General features: G+C 35.1%; 1 protein-coding gene across 1 annotated transcript in view; it reads left to right on the forward strand.

Annotated features, from left to right (window-relative positions):
- Fstl5 (follistatin like 5) overlaps window positions 1–25,477 on the forward strand; it is a 530,620-nt gene that overhangs the window by 337,886 nt on the left and 167,257 nt on the right. The window contains exon 7 of the mRNA XM_051199180.1: window positions 9,674–9,794. Within this exon, the coding sequence (XP_051055137.1) occupies window positions 9,674–9,794 (121 nt within the window). The remainder of the gene's footprint in view (window positions 1–9,673; window positions 9,795–25,477) is intronic.

The following is a 25,477-nucleotide window of genomic DNA, read 5'->3' on the forward strand; positions in this document are numbered from 1 at the left end:
AATATTTTTCCAAGTAATTGAGTATGATCTAAACCACGGTGATTGTTATGACTGTATTGATTAATTCATTTGCATGCTCACTGAACACTGCCTCTATTTGAAGCTCTGAACTGTGTGCTGACTGTGAAGTGAGTAGCATCAGTGCTCATGATTAAGATCAAGGGATAGTTAGATAATGTAGGAAAATAGTTATTGATTATTCATTATCGCATATTTTTGTTATTTTTGAGAGTTAAATGTAGTTACATTTTTTCTTACCTTTCTCCACCCAAATACTCTATATCTATATACTCCCTGATTCACCTTCAGATTGATTAGAATATATATATATATATATATATATATATATATATATATATACTTACTCTTGAAATCTTTTCTTTTTAACTGATTCATAGTCATAATTCTGACAGATTTTTATGGTCTCAGAACTATGTACAAAATTTGTGAAGTATAACACATAGAGTCTACCTATCACTTATCTTTCTGTTTATTTATCTGTCTGTATATCTTTTATTGACTGGGATTCATTCTATAGCCAAGTCTGATGTTGAAATTGATCTTCCTGTGTAGGCCTCCTCTATGTGAGGATGATAGATGATGTGTTCAATGTCACAGGTTTTCACATTTTTCTTTGTAATTAAACATGTTTATTATAATTCATAAATTGTTTTCCAATCATCACTTTTATTTGTTCTTATGTGTCTCATGTATATGATCAATTGAGCAAGCATTTTGATCCCCATTGTCTTGGGGTTTTTTATTGTTCTAAAGAAACACCATAACCATGGCAACTTTTATAAATAAAAATATTAAATTGAGGTGGCTTGCTTACAGTTTATTATCATCAGGATGGGGAGAAATGGGAGCATACAGGCAGATGTTTTGCTGGAAGTGAGAGTCCTCATAAGTAATAGGAAGTCAATTGACTGTCACACTGAATGGAGCTTGAGAAAAGAGACCTAAATTCCCACCCCCACAGTGACAACTTCCTCAGACAAGACACACCTCCTAATAATGTCACACTCTTTGGGGTCCATTTTCTTTCAAATCATAACACTCATGTCATATATGTTTGGAAATTTAACTTAAAGAAAAGACAACACACTATCAGGTTTTTTGAAATTTCTCAGAAAGTGAAGTTGCATTTCAGTCCACATCAGTGTTTTCAAATCACTATTATACAAGCAAACAATTGCATTTGAACTTTCTAAAGTTAACAAAATTAGTATGACTTCTATAGAAAGACCAATTACATGGCAAAATAGTTGGAATATAGTATCTAGATAAAGACTAAGGAAAAAAAAACAGAAAAGATATATAAATATTCAAGTATGCAAAGTAAGGACACTCAATATCTTTTGCTAAGTGAAATGGATAAAACTATACATTGAACTAGATAGCTGATAATAATTTGAGATTAGAACACTGTTTTAATTAGGTTTCCTATTGATATGAAGAGATACCATGACCACAGCAACTATTATAAATAAAATATTTATTTTGGGTGAGTCACTTACAATTTCAGAGGTTCAGTCCATCATCATCATGGTAGGGAGCATGGATACATGATGGCAGATGTGGTGCTGGAACTAAGAGTCCTATATCTTGCAGGCAACAGGAAATTTACTGAGACACTGGGCAGTATCCAGCACATAGGAATCCTGAAGTATGCCCCTACAGAGACATACTTACTCCAACAAAGTAATACCTACTCCAACAAAACCATATCTCCTAATAGTGCCACTCCATATGAGATTCTGGGGAACAATTACATTCAAATTACGATAAACATTAATTACAATTTTGCTTTATTCTGGAGAATATATATATATATATATATATATATATATATGACATACAGACATACAAGACAGAATATATATAATATATGTATATATATATTCTGATTATATATATAAACACTACATATATATGTACATACACATATTTATATACATATACACAATTTATATATATATATATATGTATAACACAGAGACAATGATTTTTAAATCCTTGTTTTCGAATATGGCATATATGCTTGTAATTGTTGGAATTAGCACAAAACTCTAAACTGTCTCTTGACTTTAACAGATTACAGATACAAGAAAAATTATATCATATAACTGCATCCAGCAAATCCCTCCTAATATTAAGGGATAAATCTGTGATAGGATAAATTTATTAGATATAAAATACTTCTCATCAGTTCACACAGGTCTTTCCCTAAATATATATATAATGATGTAGAGCAGAGAACTGTTCAGTTTTTTGTCAGTGTAGCCCAACTGATAGTCATGTAATTTTGTAACACTTAGAACTATCATGCACTAATATTAAGGTAGTCATTGATGTAGACTTTATTATTATCACCTCTTACATGATTCCAATTTCTTTTTTTAAAATTTTTTCTTCTTGGTTTTTTGAGACAGGATTTCTTTGTGGCTTTGGAGCCTGTCCTAGAACTAGGCTGGTCTCAAACTCACAGAGATTCACCTTGCCTCTGCTCACAAGTGCTGGGATTAAAGGCATGTACCGCCAATGCCTGGCATCCAATTTAACTCTTGTATCTTCTCTAAACAAGGAAATTAAAACTTCATATATTTATTAGGTATGGGTACTGGGAATTATATCCAGAGTATCCCATTGCCAAGCAGGCCATTTCTGTTGTTTTCTATTAGGTTATTCTTACATTTCAGTTTAAATAATAGCTATTGTCCTATTTTCAAATTCTTTGCATATTATTATCATGTGAACTGGAGCCTTCCTAGAAAGTTCCCAGTTCTTTAATGTGTGTGCATAAAAGGATTGAATTTCCTAAGTCTATTAGGATTTTTACATGTTTACATTTCTCTATCAAAATCACCCAGCTATCTGTGAATGATGAAGTATGTCATTAATCAAAGTACCCAGGAGGGAGGACCTAGTCCCTTCCCCAAATCATGTGACAGACTTTGATGATTCCCCCATGGGAGAATGGGATGGGGGATAGTGGGGGGAATGGGATGACAGAAGGGAGAGGGAACTGGGATTAGTATGTAAAATAAAATTGTTTTTAATTTAAAACCAAATTACCCATGAGGCAGAGGCACATGATCTTTTAATAGGTAAGCTAGCCATACTATAAAGTAAGCTCCTATCCAAATAAATAAATAAAGCCGCATAAATAATAATTAAACAAATAAGGAACAAACAAGTAAGCAAAGAAATAAATAAAACATCTGTTCAGGAGTATCTTCAAGTCTTCCAATGAAGCCATTAATGGATTTATGGATTCATTCTGGTAGTTTTTTATTCCCTGTTTGCCCTTTCTATCAATGGATTACTATGAGAGAATAGCTCCATGGATTGTGGTTTCTCTCAAGCACAATATTTTTCTTTTTGTTTTGTTGTATGAGTTCTCTTTGTGACCTAGAGATTAATTGTAGGATTATAGAGTCCTGTGTAAAGGGTATTGATAGCTGGTATAAGATATAGCTCTTTTTCTGGTAGATCCTTATTAGAAAGCTAAGATTTTTAGTTTGTCTGATTTCTATAATTGTAATGTCATGTTGGAAGTGGTTATCCAAGTAAATTCCTGATTATGATGGTACCATTATCAATTTAGGTTTTGTCTATGTGACTGAATCTTAAAGAACTTAAATCCCCCTGCTCTTGTCCTTTCAGTAACATTTGCTAGATGCCACTTGTTTTCTAATATGTGATGAGTGTTAAAAGACAAAGCATCCAGTTTCTACTTACTCAAAATCTGTAGCTTGGATCTCTCAGTCCTCTAAGTGGAACTTCCTAAGTATTTTGACCTGTATCAAAAGAATAGGAGTGTTTTATTAGTAAATACTGAGATTTCTCCTATCTATCTATTTCTCCTGTCTATAAACCTGGAGTGCTTTATTCACTATGTTTTCTGAATTTTCTTTTTATTTTATGTGTATGACTATTTTCTCATCATGTGTGCCCTTTGCGCTAAGTGACTAACTGTACTCACAGAGGTCAAAAAGGGATACCAGGACTACTGGAAGGGACTTACTGAGGACTGGGGATCACTAGGTGCTCCTCCATAAGGGAAACAAGAGTTCTACTCTTAAATACTGATGCATCTCTCTAGATCTCAGGATGTAAATTATCATAAGTGTAAGAATTTCTATCATCAAGAAAGATTTCAACAACAGTAGTACTTGAGTCAATTTTATAAATTTGCATAAATTAGTTTTATTGCTATTTTCTAAAAATAAGGTTTTTAATCTAAAAAAACTTAAAAATGTAATTTTCACCACTAGACAAAGTAAAAATACACTATAATAATCAGAATTAAAAAGGGAATGACTTTAATATTGGTATAAAGTGAAATGTTTGTGAGGTATTTGTTATAGAACAGAACATTTAAAATATAGTGATATTAGTACAAATTTAGATATTCATGGAGAATCATAATATAAAAAGAAAACTGAAGTTAAATTTCGAAACTATTTTCAATAGTTTGGTTTTATCTCTCTTACTAGAATTAGGTAAACAATGCTTGTGAGGAAATGGTGGCCAAAAATGCATCTTTTATATTCTAAGTAACTACACTGGAATATTGTTTCCTTGTAGGTTCTTATCAGTCCTGATCATATACTCACTGTTAAATATTTTGATATTACTCCTACTTTATTAAGTGTAGTCAGTAGGGAGTCATCATAGACATTCTTTGAAGTTTAGAAATGCAATACATATGTTCTTCCCTGTTTGCAGAGCTTTGAAAAGAATAGGGAAGATAATCTCAACAGAAAACATGATTTGCAATTTTTCCCATCAGGTCTTCTCAGACATCTGTGCTTAAGGCTACTTTATAATTGTGAAGAGGCATGTAAAGTTTTAATCTTCTTACAGAGTGTCTATTGGCTGGCAGACTGTGAAGACATAATGGAATTCAGAATGAGGCTATATTTTGTTCCTGAATTCAGAGTGCCTGTTCTCTGATCATAGCTCTCAACCAAGGCTGAACAATACACTTTCATAATTTAGGGGAACTTCTTAGTTTAGAAAAGTACTGACAGTATACTAGTTTGAAAGATTAGGTGTGTGATATTAGGAAGAAGATCAAGAATTGTTCTGATGTCTACATAAAATAGCAAAAGGCATTCTTAAGAATTAATGGAGAATCTGCAGAGGAGATTGAAGCATTAATCTAATTTATCTTAATCAGTGAAAACTGAGATAAAAGAAGTTGGAAGATCAAAGAACTGGGAGAAGCTGTCTTTTTCCTCCATCAAAACACTCTCCACTCTGTCTTATCACTTCCTGTCTCTTTATCATCAGTCCTCCTATCTTCTATGGTTAACTAGTAGTTAGTTGTGGCCTCTGACTCTAAGCAAGCAGAACACAAACAAAATATCAACCAAAAGGGAAAGCATGTTAAATTTACAGAACAAGTTTATTTATCTTAGCCATTTTGTAGACACCACAAAGTTATTCAACATTATATTTCAGCCTTTTTATTTGCAAAATGAAACTGACTTTTTGAAAGGGTTACTTGAATGATGAATTCCTATATTTAAAATAAAATATGGCATAGCACTTGAGTTAATAAGTGCCCAGTAGATATTTGCGATGTCTTTTAACTACATTAGGAGGATCCATACTTTATTTGAAGTAGAGATTAACTATTAGAATTTGAATTATTAGTAAAATCAGTTCTATGAATGTTTTCATAGTTATGTATTGGAGAAGCCTTTGGATAGAAGTCTTTGGTTGCACTTATGAATACTAAAAAAGAAATCATGGACAGAGCCACAGAGTTAGAAGTAGTCATGTATATGCTGATTTATTTTAGGTCAGCTATCTCTGTGGTTTTCACCATAATGTTCTTTAACCCCTTTGTTCATACAATCTCTTCTCCCTCTCCAACTGAACTCCAGGATCACTGCATTTGCTTTTATCAGTTACTGTATATGAGTTCTATGATGATAATCTGGTAGTCACTAATCTAATTATAGAGGAAGACCTATTCAGAAACCCTCTCCACTATTGCTACCTGAAATCTTAGCTAGAATCATCCTTTCTCTGGCACCAAGTTTCTCATTAATCCCATATTGTCTTCCTCTAGCAAGATATCTCTTTCATTGGTCCACCCATCCATCTTTCCCCCAACTCTCTCTTCTTGATCGCTCATGCTTCTTTCCCCCATCCCCTTCATGTTACCCACCTCCCAGTTTAGACATGATTTTGGTCACTGTCAGGCCCAAGTTCAATATTGTAGTGGTTTTCTTGATTCAAACAAATTGTAATTGAGTGAAGCTATTTTTAACAAAAACACATATAATAAAAATATAGATAATGTTGGCAGTACTACAAATACTTTTAGAGACTCTTATAAAAGTATTGGAATGTCAGTGGGCTCTACCACATCTTAAAAACACAATGATTATTTTAAAAATCAAAATTTGAAAGGAAAGTATTTTTGGACACATGGTGTTGACACGGTTAATGAAGTTTTACAAAATCAGATAACATTAAGTTCCCAGGTTAAATTTATATATACTGTATACAAATTAAAAGTTCAGCAGCACATTTGAAAATTGAAGATCAGCATTACATTACTAATGTTAAAATTAAAAGGAGGAAAGACAAATTCATAACCAATTCCTGAAATGTGCATTAGTCAGTCCGTACATTTGTTGCCACTATAATACAATATCTCTTAAGACACATTTTAGAGAATGGGGTTCATAGTATCAACAATTCAAAGGCATTACCATGAGGTTTGTCTTCATTTTGTGGAGGACTTCATTATGGTATCATAGTGATGAGAGCCCATGTGAGTTAAAACAATCTATTAACCTGGCAGGAAGAGAAAGCTAACAGTTAGTTTCCTAATTCTTTTATTTATTATTATTATTATTATTATCATCATCATCATCATCATCAAAATCATCATCATTATTACTATTTATTATTATTATTATTGTTGTTGTTGTTGTTAATTTATTTTTACAGTCTGATCCCAGTTTTCCCTCCCTCATCTCTTACTCCTCCACTACCCCCTTGCCAACCGCTCATCCTTCTTTCTCTTAGGAAAGGACAGGCCTTCCATGTCTATCAAAAAGCCTTGGCAAATCAAGTTAAAGTGAGACTATTCACAGCTTCCCGAGGAAATGCCACTGTAGATGGTTTTAGTCCCACCAGAAATGGATGAGTCTTCCTTTATCCCCACATCCTCTCCATCATGAATTGTTATTTTAATAAGCTGATTTTGGCATTCTGACTGGGATAAGATGAAATATGAAAATTATTTTTATTTGTATTTTCCTGATGATTAAAGATGTTGAACATGTATTTAAATGTTTTTCACACATCTGTGTGTCATTTTCATGTACTTTCTGCTCAGTTATTTGTTTTCTTAATGTTCATGTTTTTGTTATGTATAGCATAGATATTAATCCATTTTGGATATATAATTGGTAAATAGTTTTTATGCATCATCCAATTTATCCAAATTATGGTGTCATTTGCCATAAGAAGCCTTTTTTTTTCAGTTTCATGAGGTTCAATTTATTTATTTGTTTTAAAGTCTTTAGTAAAACATTTTACTGATTTTTATTTTAAGACAAGATTCCTGGGCTATCTAAAATATTATCATTATGTAAAATATTTAACAAAGCATACTGAAAGTCAATTTATTTCTTGGTGCTTGTCAGGTAGTATTTTAAGGTACAACAGGATACTAATACAATGATATTCAGTATTTTCCCACAGACAGCAGTGTGGTGAGGGTCATAGGACTTTAACTGAATCATGGGTTCTGAGCATGAGTACCCATTTGGTATAAATACATGCTTATGTATGTTGCATCTGCCCAGGAAAAAAATTGTCTTGAAAACATGTGATGAAACAATTAACTGTTTCTGCAAACTTGTTGTATACCAGAAAACAATTAGAGATAAAGAATCTGCATCAACTAAAATAGGAGAGGTTATGCTGACTACTCTAGGTCCCTATCCCATAGAAGTACTTTGCTCTGTTAAAAGGTCTCAGCACAGACAGAATGTAGAGGATTTGGGCAGCTTGAGGAGGAGGCCGCTCTCTTCATTCCATTCAAGAGAAAATGAGAGCTAGATCTACAAAAAGTCAAATGAGGTCCAATTTATTAATTTTTGTTCCTAGAGCCTTTGTTACCAGTGTTATGTACAAAAAAACATTCTCCTGTGCCAATAAATTCAAGGCTATTTCCTCATTATTTTTCTTTGAGATTCAGTATATATTTTCTTGTGTTAATGTCATTGATCCATTTCGAGGTGTGTTTTGTTCTTTGTTTAGGGTGATTCAAATGTACCCAAGATGTACCAATCAGTTGGACCAGCTCCATTTGTTGAAGATGCTGACTTTGTGTGTGTGTGTGTGGGGGGGGTTCTGACTTTTTTGTCAAAACTTGTGTCATTTGGTGTATGCCTGTCCTATTCTCCAGTTTGCTTGTCAATTTGTTCTTCAGCATTCTGTGACCACAAATAAGTATTAATGTTCAATGAAAATATCATATTAAAAAGAACTGTGATTTTTTTTTCATAAAGTACTATGGTATAGAACTGTTAAACAGAGCAGTCCCTACGTTTTGTTGAAATAAAACAAAGTTATAAAAACCTAAGATTTTCATGCCAGTGGAATAGTCCCACAGAGACCTGTCCCTATGGGGGAGCTTGAAGGATTTCCCTCCCCTCTAGTCCATGAAGATAGTGGAGATCACAGGGAGCAGGTACAAGATATTGATTCATAGTTATCATGGAAGCAAGAAGGTGTGAGTATGAAGAGAGGTCAGAATGCCCACTAACAGGCATCTTATAGAGATCAGGCAGTCTGGCTTTAATACAGACTGCAGATTACAAGAGTTTTTTTGTCCAGACTGTAGAGCATTTTGTCCAAAGAACCAAAAAACAAATTAGTCAGTTTTCCCAATTGCGCACATTGATTTATAAGGAGCATATTTTCTAGTTTGCATCCTGTAGTACCAAGGCTAAAGCTTGAACTCAGTTGTGATAAAAAGAGATGACACTTTAATATGTTTCCCCAGGAATGGCTATGATTTTGTTCTTCAGAATACCAAATAGTATGGCTATTTTTTCAAATGGGCAGAAGATTACAATCTGTAAAATTAAATCCTCCTTGAAAGTTTAGGTTAGACTTCATGCTTAGCATGAGTGAGGATATGATTTAATCTCCATTGGTCCACAAACAAAACAAAAATAAAACAAAATATCATGTCTTGGGATATGCCTATAAATATTTTCACTGAGAACATACTGATTTGATATCTATTTTTTCTTGATACTTGTACTTCTAATTGTTATAAATATTTATGGATAATTATAAGACTAAAAATGTAATTAGCAATTTATTTTTAGATATACAAAAAGATCTTGATAGACTCTTATTCATCTAAAATTCAAAGTATAAAAATAAGTTATACTAGCATACTTAGTTAATTCGTGCATTTCAAATTAAAATGGGAAAATTATATTTATCAATGAAACATCACTTTTAAGGAAAGAATATATAAAAGACATATTAAGGTAAGTCAACATCTTTCAACTTTACATTGATAATTTAGACCCTTTAAAATGTTTAATATATTTATTTTTCTCTTGAATAGATATGGCTCCTCAGTTAGCCAACTCTGTGATTTATTTTATTTTTGTAGGACTTTGGCGATGATGGGTCCTTGTATATCACCAAGGTTACCACAGTACACATGGGCAATTATACCTGCTATGCAGATGGCTATGAACACGTGCATCAGACACACATCTTTCAAGTGAATGGTAAGAAGAATAGTGTTACTGTCACCATTTTTTGCTTTACTTATTAATGTCACAATTGAATGGATAGTGCTTTAATTTCAGCAAGGTTCTAATTTTAGTTTTTAATTTACTGTTAGTGTACCATCATTTATTTTTTTAAGTCCTCAAGTGAGTTAACATTAAAAAATATTAAAAATTTAGTCATTATAAACTGTTAAAAAGTAATATTTTAAAGCATGGGAAATTTAAGGTATTGGTTTAATTGAAAGCATCAATCATACATACACAGATTTTTAGAAACTAACAATTTTTGAAGATTGTCAATTTAGATTTTTAAATGAGGCCAGCTGTTTGATTACTCTTAACAATATAATAGAAAATTCCTACTTAACTTTGTGTAGTGGTATCACTTGTAATCCAAATATCTATGTTGCAGATGAAAGAAGATTAGAAGACCATCCTTAACTATAACTGAGATTAATCTGAGTTAAATGGGGCATTGCCTCAGTTTTTGTTTGTTTGTTTTTCTTTTGCGACAGTATTATTTATGTGAAGATGTTTTACATTGTGATACTTTATTCAACGGCTTGAGATGTTAATCAAGCAAATATATATAAACCATTTATTTAGCGTATACTTAACAGGAGTTGACATAGACTACTTTGTATGGTGTATTGTTAGTATTAAATTACATATTTTCTAATATGCATTGTTTATTTACTCTGTGATCTATAAAACCAAACAGAGGCTGCTTTGAGGGTCAGACAGTATGACTGGCATGCATGCCTTCATTCATAACAGAAAAATCAGCCTGTGTGTTTGGAGAACGAGCCTATCTACATTGGGTTTTTTCTCTAAGTATCCTGTAAAAAAGCATGAAAGTGTATTTTAGAGGATTCTCATATTTGAACTTGTTGTAAATAAAGGAATACTTAAAATATTGTAATCACTGGGAAATAAATACTTGTGCTCTGATGTACACTATAGGTAAGCAATAATTCAATAGGGGTTAGATTTGGAGAATGCTTAAAAGTAGACTTGCTACTGTCACTGGCAATCACATATAAGTGTGAGAGAAAGGAAGTATAGGTCTTAGAGCTGTGAAGGAGGAGTAGAAAAAGTGGGCAATGAAGAAACAAGCACACTGAAAGACTGGGTGAGATTTGCTTTTTAATGTTTTATTTTAGGCATAATTACTATTGCAAAAGTCAAGAGAAGACTGACAGCCATAGGTTTATATTTAGGTACTTCAGTTAAAGTTTTAATCAAATCAATCTCAACCTTGATTAGATTACCTTGAGATTAGATTGGCTGTGAAGTTATAGACCTGAGTCTCAAAGTAACATTCCAAGGAAGAAAAAGAAGCCAAGGAACAGAGTGTGAGGAATCCAATGTCAAGGAATATAGTTAGGAAAATGCTCTGAAATCCTTGAAAATGAGATGGGGTTTTAGCTCAGTTGGCACAGTACCTGTGTAACAAGAATGAAGTTATGAGTTCATTCCCTAGGACACAATGAAGTAATTGTGGTAGTGCCTGTCTGTGCAGAACTCAAGAGACGAAGACAGGGACATCTAATGTTCAATTCTTCCTCAGCTATATGGGTTTAGAAGTCATTATAAGACTCTTTTATTTTTATTTATTGTAATTTTTTTCTTATTTTACATATCGATCCCAGTTCCCTCTCCCTCCCTCCCCCACTCCCATGCTCCCCAGACATCCTCCCATCCCATCTGCCATACTCCACAGGGAGGGTGATGCCTTCCAGGAGGGATCAACAAAAATCTGTCAAGTCATTTGCAGTAGAGACCAGGCCCTCTCTCCTGCCTCTAGGTTAAGGGAGAATCCATCCATGGGCAATGTAAACCCAAAGTCCTTTTGTGCACAAGGGATACATCCTCACTACACTGTCAAAAGTCCCTTAGATTGTCCAGGCCATCTAACTGAGACCCAAGTTCAGGGGGTCTGAGTCTGTCCTATGCTGGTTTGCCAGCTATCAGTCTGAAGCTCCATTAGCTCCTCCTTGTTCAGTTCAGCTGTCTCTGTGGGTTTCTGTAGCCTGATCTTGTCCTCCCTCTCTGCATCTGGATTCCAGTTCAGCTCAGTGTATATCTGTGTGTGTCTGCTTCTGTTTCCATCAACTACTAGATGAGGGCTCTATGATGGTTGATAAGTTAGTCATCAATCCCATTATTAGGGAAGGACATTTATGGTAGCCTTTCTACTGTTGCTCAAAATTGTTAGTTGGGGTCAGTCTTGTAGTTCTCTGGACATTTCTCCAGATTCAGTATTTCTTCAAACCTATAATGGCTCCCTCTTTTATGTTATCTCAATCTCTCTTATTTTTTCTCTCATCTATTCCTCCCCTGACTCAATCTTCCTAATCCCACATGCTTTCCTCTCCTCCTACTATCTTTCTCCTAGCTCCCTCTCCACTCATTGCTCTACCCCACTTCCAATATGCTCAGGAGTTATTTTTCCTTTCCTCTTCTGTGAGGGACCTTGTATGAATCTTTTAGGTTCCTACTTGTATCCTAGTTTCTCTGGTGGTGTCAATTATAGGCTGGTGATCCTTTGCTCTAGGTCTAAAATCCATATATGAGTGAGGACATACCATGCTCCTCATTTTGTGACTGGGTTACTTCACTCAGGATGGTTTCTTCAAGTTCCATCCATTTGCCTGTGAATTTCAAGATTCCATTGTTTTTTTTCCGAAGAGGAGTATTCCATTGTGTAAATATGCCATATCTTCTTTATCCATTCTTGAGTTCAGAGACATCTAGGTTGCTTCCAGATTCTAATTATTACAAATAATGCTGCTATGAACAAAGTTGAACAGATGTGTTTGTTGCATGGATGAGGAACATTGGGATGTACGCCATTCTGGCAGCAGTAAGATGGTATCTCAGACTTGTTTTTATTTTCATTTCCCTGAGATCTAAGTGTGTTGAGCACTTTCTTAAGTGTCTTTAAGCCTTTTTCATTTCCTCTATTGAGAATTCTGTCTTCAGATATGTACCACACGTTTTTATAGGGTTATTTGGTGTCTTCCATTTCTTTAAGGGATTCTCTCATATAGTCTTTGAAGGCCTCTATCATATTTGTGAAATTATTTTTAAGTCTTTCTCTTCAGCTTTATCTGCTTTGGTGTGTTCAGGTCTAGTTGTGGTAGAGTCTCTAGATTTTGATGGAGTCATGCTTGTCTTTCCATCATTGAGTGTTTTCTTGTATTGCTGTCTTCCCATTACTTCTTCCAGTGATTGGAGGTAGAGTCTCTCTCTATTCCTCTCTCCCGGTGGGTGTAGATGGGTCAGGAGTTCAAATTCTGTAACTCTGGATGGTTCAAGATCTCTAGGTCTTTCCTCCAGTATAGGCCTGGAGATGGGGGTCAAAGGTCAGGCAGGCGGGAACTCAGGGTGGTCCCTCACAGATAGGCGGAGCTAGTGTTATCAGAGCAAATCCAGGGAATTCTCCAAAGCTGGAGTGGTTGTTGAACTCACACTCTGGCTCAGTGCTCAACCAGAGCAGTTGAGCAGGGTGTGGGGAGGGCAGGTTCTGGGTGGGGTGGTTTGTGGACCAGAGTACTAGGACTGTTCTATCTAGGGACAGGATATATGGGGGGAGCAGAATTTGGGGCTAACCCAGGGAGTTCTAGGGGAGGCTGTGGGTGAATTTGACCTGAACTGGTCCCAGACTCACCTCCAGCAGAGGCCTGATGATGGAGGTCAAAGCCATAGGACTCTTTTTTTTAAATACATGTAAAAAATAAAATAAACATTGAAAGCATGATGAATATGTCAATCCTTTACATGCTGGAATAGCAGTTCCAGAAGTGGTTTTTGGGGAAAACTAGACCTGGGCCTATTGTGAAGTTAGTTTCCAAGAGGAAGTGTGGAGAAAACACTTACGATGCACACTATTTGAGTTTAAGGTGGTTTGAACTGGAGCAATATCTGAGCTTCTCTTCCAGTTGAATCTATGCTATGACTGCTTACAGTCTGAAGATATTAGGCCTATTGTAACTGACAAAAGAATAACAATCTTCATTTCCTTTTCAGTAGTCTTTGACTTCAAACTAACTGACAAGTCCAACACCCTGGACTTTCTTACTCCTTTTATAATTAAAGCACAGATGTTCTACTACACTGTATTGCTGGCAAGCTGGCAATTAATTTTTGTTCCTTAAGATCACTTACTGTCAGACTCAGTCCTAATCTTTCAACCTAACCTCTTGTTCCTTTTTTAATGAGCCTTATTGTAACTGTGTTGAAGCTATATTTTAAAACCAGTTTCATCACTTCTTCTGCAGTTGGGTTCACAGTTGATATTTCTAGACAGGCTGGAGAATGTGCTGCAGGAAGCTTATGTCTTATGAGAAGTCAGGAGAATCACTTCATAGGTCCAGCTCCTTGCTCCCTTCTGAAGCATGTTTATTCCACAAGTCACTGACTCACTGAGCCCCAGCTGTGAAAGTCAGAGACCTCAGTCCAACTGTGGGTTTCTATATTGTAGGACTCATGCCCAATCACAGTGCAGATTTCCTGTTTTATTCTCTCCTGTGAATGAACTGTTGGATGTCAGGTTTTTCTCAAAGATGGAATATGATTGAAAGAAAAATAAACAAACCTCAGACATGGAGCCTCATCCATCATTTACCTTAACTATGTAAATTCATTACAACAATTTCAACATAGTTATCGGCTGTATAGAATTCTAATTGCTTTCACCTTTCCTAAGTATATTGATCCTCAAATCAGTATCAAATTAGAAATAAAACCAGCATTTCATCTATCCTATTTAATCCACTTTGAATTCTCCACGTTAAAGTTTTACTGAATAGATTAGGGTTAATTTAATCATAGTGTATAGGGATATAAAAACTCTATTACGCTCAAAGAAAAAGAAGAATGGTGATGTAACTTAAGTGCTAGATCTTATTACTAAAGTATAGATGTCAACCATTAAAATTTTGTATGTGTGTTTGTATGTATGCGTGTATATGTGTGTGAGTCAATCAGTATACATCCTGAGTGTTTATATAATATATGTATGTATGTATCTGTACTTGTCATATGAAGCGCATAAGTAGGAGAAAGCTTTTGGATTTTGCAACCTTGCCTAACACATGCACACTCACAAACATATATAAACAAAGATATAAGGCACTCATCAAACTTTCCTAAGACCAACCTAGATCCCCAGTATGTGGATATCAGTTAGCAGGCCTGGGCAATCTATGGGGCCTCTGGTAGTGGATCAGTATTTACCCCTAGTATAAGAATGGACTTTGGGAGCCCATTCCACATAGAGGGATATTCTCTCAGCCGAGACACATGGAGAACCTAGGCTCTGCTCCAAATGATATGGCAATCTTTTAAGATCTGCCATGGAAGGCTTCACTTTCCCTGGGGAGCAGGGGTTGGATGGGATAGGTGGTTGGTGTGGGGTATGAGAGGATGGGAGGGAGATGGAACTGTGATTAGTGTGATTGACATGTAAAACAAGCTTAAGTCTAATTTAAATTTAATCAAATAAAGAAAAGAAACATAAAATAAGCTCAGAAGTTCTTTTTGGACATATTTTATGGCACCTTTTAAAAATTTGCATAGAAAATACTTATTAACTAAAGTATTTCTCTAGTACTCCAATTTATGTCTTCAATGAGATCAATTACTTATTTATTATTAGGCTTTAAAATAGTTATTACTTTTTCCCTTATATTGAAAATTCATAAGATATTTTCTGTCCATGACTTACCCTCTCCCATATCCCATTAAAACCTCCCAGTCTCCTTTCCTCCCTTTTACCCTCTCTGCCCTCTCACATGCACTCTAACCCCCCTCCCCTCCCATTCCCCCACACCAATTCCATATGTAGGGGAATGCCATCCAGTTGGGGTCATGTAGGTCTGACAGGTCATGTGAAGTAGGGACTAGGGCTTCTCTCCTCTCTAGATTAAGGCAGTTATCCCTCCATGGGGGATGTGTTCACAAAGTCCTTTTGTGCACCAGGGATACATCCTGGCTCCACTGTCTGAGGTCCCTTAGACTTCTCAGTCCTTCTGGCTGAGACCCATATTCAGGAAGAAAATGAAAAGATGTGGATTCCTTCCAGACTAATGTGGTTTGATCAAGCCAGACCACCTGAAACAGAGTACCAGGTGATCCTACATTCAAAACAGCTGGAATAAGCAGCCTTACAGACTACAGCCAGGATTTCTGAATCTTCTTCGAATCCCCCATGACAGCGCCCCTTACCAGCAGGAAGTAGTTTGGAAAGAACGATGCCCAAATTCCCAAATATTGTCTATAAATGCTTGTTTTCATTTAAATGGACTTGGTTATATAAAATAAATAAATAAAATAACAAAAAAGACAACTAAAAAACAAACAAACAAACAAACAAAAAAAAACCAAAACCTCCCAGTCTCCCCATTAGTATATTCCATACCTTAATTTTCTCTGTATAGGAAACAAATAGGCAAAAAAAAAAAAATGAATCAAACAAACTAGAATATAAAAATAAGAACCAAAACACCAAAAACGACAAGGAACACGCAAACATATTGAGAGACACACAGAAACACTCATTTACACACACACACACACACACATACAGAAACACAAAATCAGAAGACATAATCTAAAAGAAAAAACAGTAAGATAAAAGATGCAAAGATAAAGCAACATGAGACAGAAAATCTACAAAACACCATTGAGTTTGTTTCATGTTGTGTATTTACTGCTGGACATAAAGTCTAGCCTTTAGTAATGAATATATACCCAGTGAAATGCCACTGGGGAACACTTATTTTTCCTTTTCAAGTGTTTGTCAGTTGGTGATAGTCTCTCAGTTATGTATGGAAGACTGTTTCTTTTTTCACATATGAAATGATGATTTTTATTATGACAGTTTTATTATGACATTGTATTATGACATATCATTGTACTTTTCTCATATTCACTTCTCATCACCCTCCCTGTTCTATTCTCCTCACTTGTCCCATTCCTTCAAGTGTAAAGTTATTTTTCTCTTCTCAGTTTTATGTCATATTAACATATATACATAAATATATCATAATGTATCATATATATAATTTACCCTGCCTTACATAATATCATGTATTTTTCTCTTTTTTATTTAAATTAGAAAAAAATCTTGTTTTTCATATCAATCACAGTTCCTTCTCCTTCCCAACCTCCCATGCTCCCCACCAACCCTTCATCCCATCCCCTTTCTGCTCCAAGAAGATTGTTTTTAATTCCCCCTCTGATTGTTTGTAATTTATCCTCTGAGTGAAGCAACCACTTCTGTTTGAAGCTGTGCAGGCCCTGTTGCTACAGTCTCTGTGAGTCCCTTTCTGGAAGGTAAAATTTCCTTGGTGTCATCTATCAATTCTAGCTTTTATAATAATACTTCCTTTTCTCCCACATTGCCCTCTGAGAATTGAGGAAATAGATCTGATGATATTATTACATTTTAGAATTTAGTGTTCCAAATTTCTTTCTCTCTGCCCATGAGCCAGTTGTTGGTCTCTGTATGTGTTCCCTTCAGAAAAGCGTCTGATGCCTTCATGGGGAATGTGCTCCCAGAGTCCTTTCATGCACCAGGGATATATCCTGTTTCCACTGTCAGAGGTCCCTTAGACTGCCCAGACCATCTAATTGGGACTCATGTTCAAGGATTCTGAGTCATTCCAATTCTGGTTTCCCAGCTATCAGTCTGGGGGTCCATGAGCTCCCCTTTGTTCAGTTCAGCTGTCTCTGTGGTTTTCTGTAGCCTGGTCTTGACCCCTTTTCTTATCACTCCCCCTTTCTGCAAGTGGATTCCAGGAGTTCAGCTCAATGTTTAGCTGTGGGTGTCTGCTTCTGTTTCCATCAGCTACCAGCTTAGGGCTCTATGATGGCATATAAATTAGTTTTCAAACTCATTATCAGGGAAGGGTATTTAAGATAACCTCTCCACTGTTTCTCATATTGTTAGTTTGGGTCATCCTTTTAGGTCTCCCTGTGGAGTGGGGAAATGGGATAGAAGGGGGTTCAGGCCATGGGAGGGAGAGGGAAGTGTGATTGATAAGTAAAATAAGAATATATATATATATATATACACACACACACACACACACACACACACACACACACACACACACTTCTAATGATGGCTGAGCAAGACATGAGTATAGCAAAAATTCATTAGAAGTCATTTGATTGCTATGTTCTTTTAGCATAATGGTAGTATTTGTACTATTGTTTTCCCCTAGGTTCATGGCCTATCTGGTCTCAGGTTCTTGGCTCTCCTGTCCTCAATCTCATTGAGTGAGTCTTAAATTCAGTCAGATAGTGGCTGATGACTTCCACATTGTTTATATCCCTATTGAACTCTTATTATGCAAGCGGGTCACCTTTATTGACCTCTGGTTTTGTAGCTGGGTTGGTAGTTACCTTTCTCCTATAATATAGTGCAGAACACATTCAAGTTCCATGTAAATAAGGTGAGCCTCTAGTTAAGCAGTAGGTCAATTTCTATGTTTTAAATAAAGTATGTAAGTATTGTCTTCAGCAACATGGTTTATCATACATTATGGAGGGCAACCAATAGTCTTGAAATATACTGTGTAATTTCCATATGGTCACATTTTCCAGCATCTAAAATGGAAAAGTGCATTCCAAGCACTTGAAGTTTCTCTTGATGGCAAAGATGTTTGTTTGGGGCACTTTCTCCCCTATTATTTGGTGACTGTATTTGGATTGCTTCCCTGTTTGTATACATTTTTTAATAGGTTTCCAGATGACCCATCAAATGGCCCTCAGTGTTAACTGTGCCTCCCTGCATTTCCTCTCTTAAACCCTCTTCTCTCCCCATTTCTTTTTGATTCTCAATTCCAATGCACTCTGTTTCCTAGAGAGATACCTCCCTGCTGACTAGTCCTTTACTCTCTGTGATTATATGGATTATAGAATGTTTATCAAAGGCTTAAAAGCAGAAGACTACAGAAAAGCAAATATTTCACTTTTGTATTTGGGTTGCCTCATTCACAATGATTTTCTTTTCTTTCTTTCTTTTTTTTTTTTTTTTTTTAGCTCCATCCATTATCCTGATAATTTCATGATTCACTCATTATTTTCACAATTGAAAAATTCTTAGTTGTGTGAATATACCACAATTTATTTACTCATTTATGTATTGATGGACATATAGGCTGTTTGTTACTTTCTTTCTGGCTTTAAGGATACAGCAACAATGAACAAAGATAAGCATGTGTATATGTAGCCACATGCAGTCTTTTGTGTATAGTCTGAGAAGTAGATAGATCTTGATTGGGTCTACTCACAACATCCTGAGGAAGTGCCTCACTTGTTTTCATAGTATGTCTACAAGTGTGCATTCCCATCAGAAGTGGATTTATGATTGGTACAGATCTTTTCACATTTTCTTTTCTGCCATTTTGTCAAAATTATTTATGCATGGTAAATACAGAAGCTTTTCAGTTTCACGAGCTTCCATTTATTAATAATTATTCTTAATTCCTGTGCTATCAGTGTCCTATTCAGAAATCCATTTTCATTCAAGTAGTTTATAATTTCCTTCTTAATTTTTTCCTGATCTATTTTTTATTAATTAGTGAGCTGTTCAGTTCCCAAGACTTTTGTATACATTTTTGTTTGTTTCTATTTTTGTTGATATACAGCTTTATTCCATTGTGAGCACATATAATGCAGGGATTTTTTTCAGTAGTCTTATAATGCATTGAGATGTGCTCTGTATCCAAGTAGAAGGTCAATTTGGAATATGTTCCATGAACTGCTGAGAAGAAGCTATATTATTTTATGTTTGGGTGCAATGTAAATATCTGCTAGGCTAATTTGATTTTTGATGCAATTTAAACCCAGCATTTCTCTATTTTGGTTTTGTTCTGATGAACTGTAATTAGTGAGAGTTGAATAATTTTAAAAAAACCCACTATCACCATGTAAGGGGCAGTATGTGGTTTGAGGTGTATTGTTTCTTTTCTTTGATAAAATTGGGTGTCTTAAGTTTGGTGAATAAATGTTTAAGAATGCAATATCCTCTTGGTGGATTTTTTCCCTTTGGTGGGTACATAGTGTCCTTCTCTATCTCTTCAGATTAGTCTTGGTTTGAAAGTTATTTTGTCAGATATTAAAATGACTACAGAAGCTTGCTCCTTGTGCCCATTTTCTTGGAATATTTTTCCACCCCTTTGCCCTGAGGTGATGTCTGTCCTTCATGGAAAGCTGTGTTTTTTGGATGTGGCAGAAAGTTAGTTCTTTTGTAATACAATATATTAACAAATGTCTTGGTATTTGGAGGAACTGAGTACTTTAACACTTATTTGTCAATGAACAGTCTTACTGATTCCTATTATTCTGACATTATTCTATGGATTTTTCCTCATTTTAAAAATTTACATCTCTGGGATTATTTATTCCTTAAATTTTCTACATGCTACTTAATTTCTGTATAGTTTTTGTACATTTCTTCCACTGTATACTCTATTTGACAGCTTTGGTGGGTATAATTGTCTTCACTGACATCTATGGTCTCTCTAATTTAATAAGTAGAACCCTTCACTTTTGATTTTGCTTGTAAAGCAAATCCTTTATGTACTGCTCTATCTCTTTAGTCCTTGACTCTATATGTTTTCTTTGTTGTTAATTTATTTATATAGTCATTTATTGTGAGGCATGGTCACTTCACTAAGTTAGAAACATCTCTATTGAGTAGGACAAGCAGGCCAGAGAGATCTGCAAATTCACCAGGCTCTTTACAACTTGCATGCACTGAGGTCACATATGTGTTTCTACAGTTGCTTATGCTTACACCTACTATTTCAGCCCTGATAGGAATAGATACTTAAGCCTTCAAGGTTTCCAGGTTACTGTTACTGCTTGGAATTCTTCAGTGAAATGAAGAATAATAGGAGTTTAAAGAGAAATTTGTAAGGTGAAGTGGTTTGAAAAGAAGGAAATAATTATTTTGCTGAGCAAGGAGAGTGATGGGAAAAAATTGTCACAGAGCTTGAAGTGACATTGAGATTGTCCTTGTTCTGATATTTTCTCTTCCTCTGTTGTACTTGATGATGGACTGGGAAACAGAGAGCAAAGACACATAGATTTACTATTGTCTGCTAAATGTCTAGAAAACACACAAAAGTAAATTAAGCAAACTTACAAGGAAGGCCCAGTCCATGTGTAATGTAGGGATGGATGTGCAGCTATTTGAAATATGATGAGTAGTGCAGTTATTCGAGTTTGCATTTCAGTCAAATCTTAGTAGAATGAAGGACTCTAGAGAAACATATGCCATTTGGGATTCAAACATTTTCTCCAAACAGGAAAAATCTGCTATTAATAAACTGTTTAAAATAGAAAAGAAATGATTTATGGACCACTAAGGTTTTGTCTTATATGGGGTGCTAATATACCATTATCCATAGCACAGAATTATTTCCTATACTTTTAGGTAATAATCAGTCACTAGGGGAAGTCAGTACAAGAACTCGGGACAGGAACATACAGGAAGGTATGGAACCAGACCACGGAGGAATGTTGCTCTCTGGCATGATTCTCCTATGACTTGCTTAGCCATTTTTAAAAAAAATAATTTAGGATCAAAATGCCCAATACTGATACCACTTGTTGTTGGAAAGTGCTCCCCCACATCAATATTTATTCAAGAAATGTCACAGGGGTTTGCCTGAAGATCAATTTTATAGGGGCATTTTCTCAATGAAGTTCCCCTTTCCCAGATGACTCCAGCTTGTATCAAATTGACAAACAGTAGCCAGCACAGGTTTTCTAATAAATTAAGGAGCTCAAATATTTTAAATTAAATTTGATGGCTTGAGCCTTAGTCAAAGAAAAAGAAAAAGAAAGCAAGTATGAAATAATTTTTATTGATCAAATTCAACCATTGTGGGCCACCTTCAACAACATACACATTTCAAAGCTTTAAGAAGAAAACAGATGTAAGTGAAGCAGTAGGGATTTTAGCACCCTAAAATGGGAGAACTTCTAGGAGGTAGAGATGTACTTTACTTAGATATGACAAGAGGGGCATCTTGGTGGCTTACACAGTGTACTTCCTAGTGAAAGTTCGAGGTTGTCTATGCTTACAGCAGCCCATATTTTTCAAAATGGCCATGGAAATTTTGTTTATATTTGAATTGAAAACAAAAAAGATAGAAAGAAAGGAGACCGGTGACACACTTATAAGAAAAAACTTAATGGGGTTTTAATAAAGGCACTAAAAGCAATTTTCATTAAATTGAACTAACATTAAATTGAATATGATTATATTTCTGTGATCTTTATGACCAAGAAGGAATAACAAAAATATTGGTTAAATATCAAGCCATCATCATCACCAAAAGCTTCTGTATGTATTAGTACTTTGTACGTAAGTAATTAAATAATGTCTATTCATAATAATAAATATACATATAGTAATAAGTATAATAAAATGAGATAGTACATATGAATTCTAAAACTTTTTTTTGGTTTTGTGGTGTTCGCATTTGATATAATGTCTTAACACATATATTGCGGTAAATAAGGATCAGGATAAACAAATAGGCCGAATAGATGTTTATTCAGGGAGAAATAACTTACAACCTAGACAGATGAACACCAGGGAATTCAACCTGATCCTCTCCTGTCCGAGTCACACCAGAAAGAGAGCGCCTTCCTGGCCCCCTCCGACCTCCTTCCTCAGGTCACCTCCGCCCATCGCTCCACCCCCCAATGGGCGTGGTCAGTGCTACAGAAGGACTACCTCACTACAATTCCCCTTTTAGTCTAAAGAAAAGATTTAGGCTTAATACAAAACTATATACAAAACAGTGAATAACAAGTGTGCTCTAAGAAAAGGAGAATCGAGAACAAAATTACCTACATATCCAGTCCTAGGGTGAGGGCATAATGGAGTTTACAATAGAGTTGTCCTAAGCTGGAAAACGTAAGTCTAGTACCTAATATATCTAACTAGGAAGAGAGAATAATAGTTGTGATAGTTTAATCTTCAACCTCATCAAGACCTGAGAAGGAAATTAACAATACTAGAGTAGACAGGAAATGCGGAAGAACAACTTCTAAATGGTGTAGCAAGGACAGAAACAGCAAGCCACCTGAACAGTCACCCTAGGTCTCACAGCGACGTTGGTACACACAGATTTGGCTAAGGCCAAGAGAACTTGACAGACCACAACAACAGCAGGGAAATAGAATGGCTGTCTTACCCTGACTTGGCAAGGTCAAGCAGTCTTCTATATTTGTCTCCTGTAAGCACATAGGACTGCATGTCCAAATCAGTGGTCAAGGTGGGGGCAATTCTATGCCCAACAGGCCATTAGCTGAGGCGAGATTGAATTCCAGCAGGAGCAACAACAGTGTCCAACATATTTTTGGGAAAGTGCACGGTGCTGTCAGGAGCAACAGTGTCTCATGTCAATGGAGTACTAGTATTAAAACATTTAAATGCCATGTTCTGCATGTCTATGAAGTGATTGAAGATTAAGCATCTATATCTGACTAATCTCATAGGTACAGGAAATGTGAGTGAAGATAATCTGTAATACTCGGGAACTAAGCTAAAAAGACTGATAAAACTTTTCTGAGTAAAGCAGGAACAAATACTTAAACAATATAACTATTTACATATACCTACATGTAAATCCCTAAAATAGAGGTAGAGTATAAGTGTCAAGACAAGAGGTAGAACTATAAAGGGCAGCAAGATAAATATCTCAAATTGTATCAATATACAAAATGTCTTGAATACAGGAAAAGTATACATACATAGAATATGGTAAAAAATAATGTGCATAAAATATTATAAGTGGAAACATTTAACACAATATAACAAAATATAAACTTAATTTTACATAGCTTACCACATAAGAATACACAACAATGTAAGCTGTAAAATACTATCTCATTCTTACTCAAATTCTCAAGAAAATAGGCTAATTTACCTATATCCCATCTAAACCATACCTTTACCAACCATTCCCTATTCCTGTCTAAAAGATAAACCCGAGTGTAAGCATCACCCAATCCCAAATAACTAAAACCAACCCAAAGACGATGACTATTATCCCAAAATTCCAAGGGTAGGGAAAGGGGGCGTAGTCATATTAAGATTACTTCCTGCTGAAATGGGACGATGATTGTTCCAATGGATCCTGTAGGAAGAAAATTTTTAGCAACCAAATTTCTCAACAGAACTGGCTGTGACATATGTAGTTAATCACTGTGTGGCAGAAAATTCTTGACTGTAGTTCTATTTGAAACTGGCCAGGGTGTAATAAAAAGGTGCACCATTACAGCTAGCTAGTCATGAGTTGTCTTGAGCAAAGCAGTCTCAAACCGTTTTTAGGGTGATGTTTGTAGTTCCGATGCATCAGGTTGAGTCAAGTGGAAACGATGATGTGGGGCCCCATCTTCTTTCCGGAAAGTTTAAAGACTGCTGTTAGGAATCGTTATTATTCCTTGTGGAAAAGTTACACATCAATATTAAAGTAAAATTTTCAAGTTTTAAGGTATGCATTAGGGAAAGACAACAATAAACATTAAAAGTATGTGAGAAAATTAGGATTTCAGAGAGAAAATTGCATAAGATATGAGTCCCCAGATTTTGTTTTTTTATGCCTTACACCAATTGGCTTTTTGATTTAAGGCAGAAACTATGAATTTAATCTTCACAACATGCTTGAATTTAGAGAAGGAAAGCCAAATCCAACTCCAAAGCCAGCATTGGTTTACAAAATTTGGGACTTCAGGAATACTAGATAGTAGAGAGAAATAGATTTATATATAGAAATAGTTTACTACAATTAAATATTTTTTTTTTTACCATACAGAAGAACTACCTCACTACACACATACATGTGTTTTTTGCATAAATCAGTATAAGAAAGTGGACATTTAAATGCTATAGGCAATAGCAAAAGAAGAGTTGGGCAAAAGATACACTGGCAAAACACTAAGAATACTTAGGAGAATGTAAAGCAACTAGTGCATTTGTTGGTCCAATGTGTTCCGAGATTGAAACTTTAAATTTTCAATCATATTTTTTAAAAAGCAAAAAATCCCTTTAGGAAATCAGGTTATCATGTGATATTTATAATAGTACATTCATCAATCTATCTATTAAATATGGAAAACAAATATCTTATCTATTACTATGACAGTCCCTGAAAACGACCACAGTTATTGGAATGTATGAGGGTTTTGAAATGCACAGTTATTTAAATATCTTAGGGTTTTGACAGAATAAAAGTCTCCCAATAGCCATGCTTCTTTGCTGACAAATGTAAAATTAGATTGTTGAAATTTAAGTATGTTTCTGTGTCATTTTTTTGAAAATACTATGTTTCTATCAAAGGATTTTAAATCTACAGTAGAATTCACTTCATGCTTTTATTTTTCCTTTTACATAAAGCAAACTTTCTTTAGATCTTAAGGTTGTAATGGAGAATGTTTGAAAATTTTAAAAGTCATCAGTGTTTATACTACCCTCTGGGGAAAATGCTTGCCTATATTTACAACAGACTCATATGTATTCTATTATTGCTCTGCCATTCAAATTTAAGCCCTAACACATTAATATTAAACAGAGTTAGTTTCCTACTTGTGGCCAAAAAAAAAAAAAACTCCTGAATAAAATTGTTAGTTTTATAAAATATTTA

The sequence above is a fragment of the Phodopus roborovskii genome, unplaced genomic scaffold (genome assembly GCF_943737965.1).
Source record: "Phodopus roborovskii unplaced genomic scaffold, PHOROB, whole genome shotgun sequence".
Classification (NCBI taxonomy): domain Eukaryota; kingdom Metazoa; phylum Chordata; class Mammalia; order Rodentia; family Cricetidae; genus Phodopus; species Phodopus roborovskii.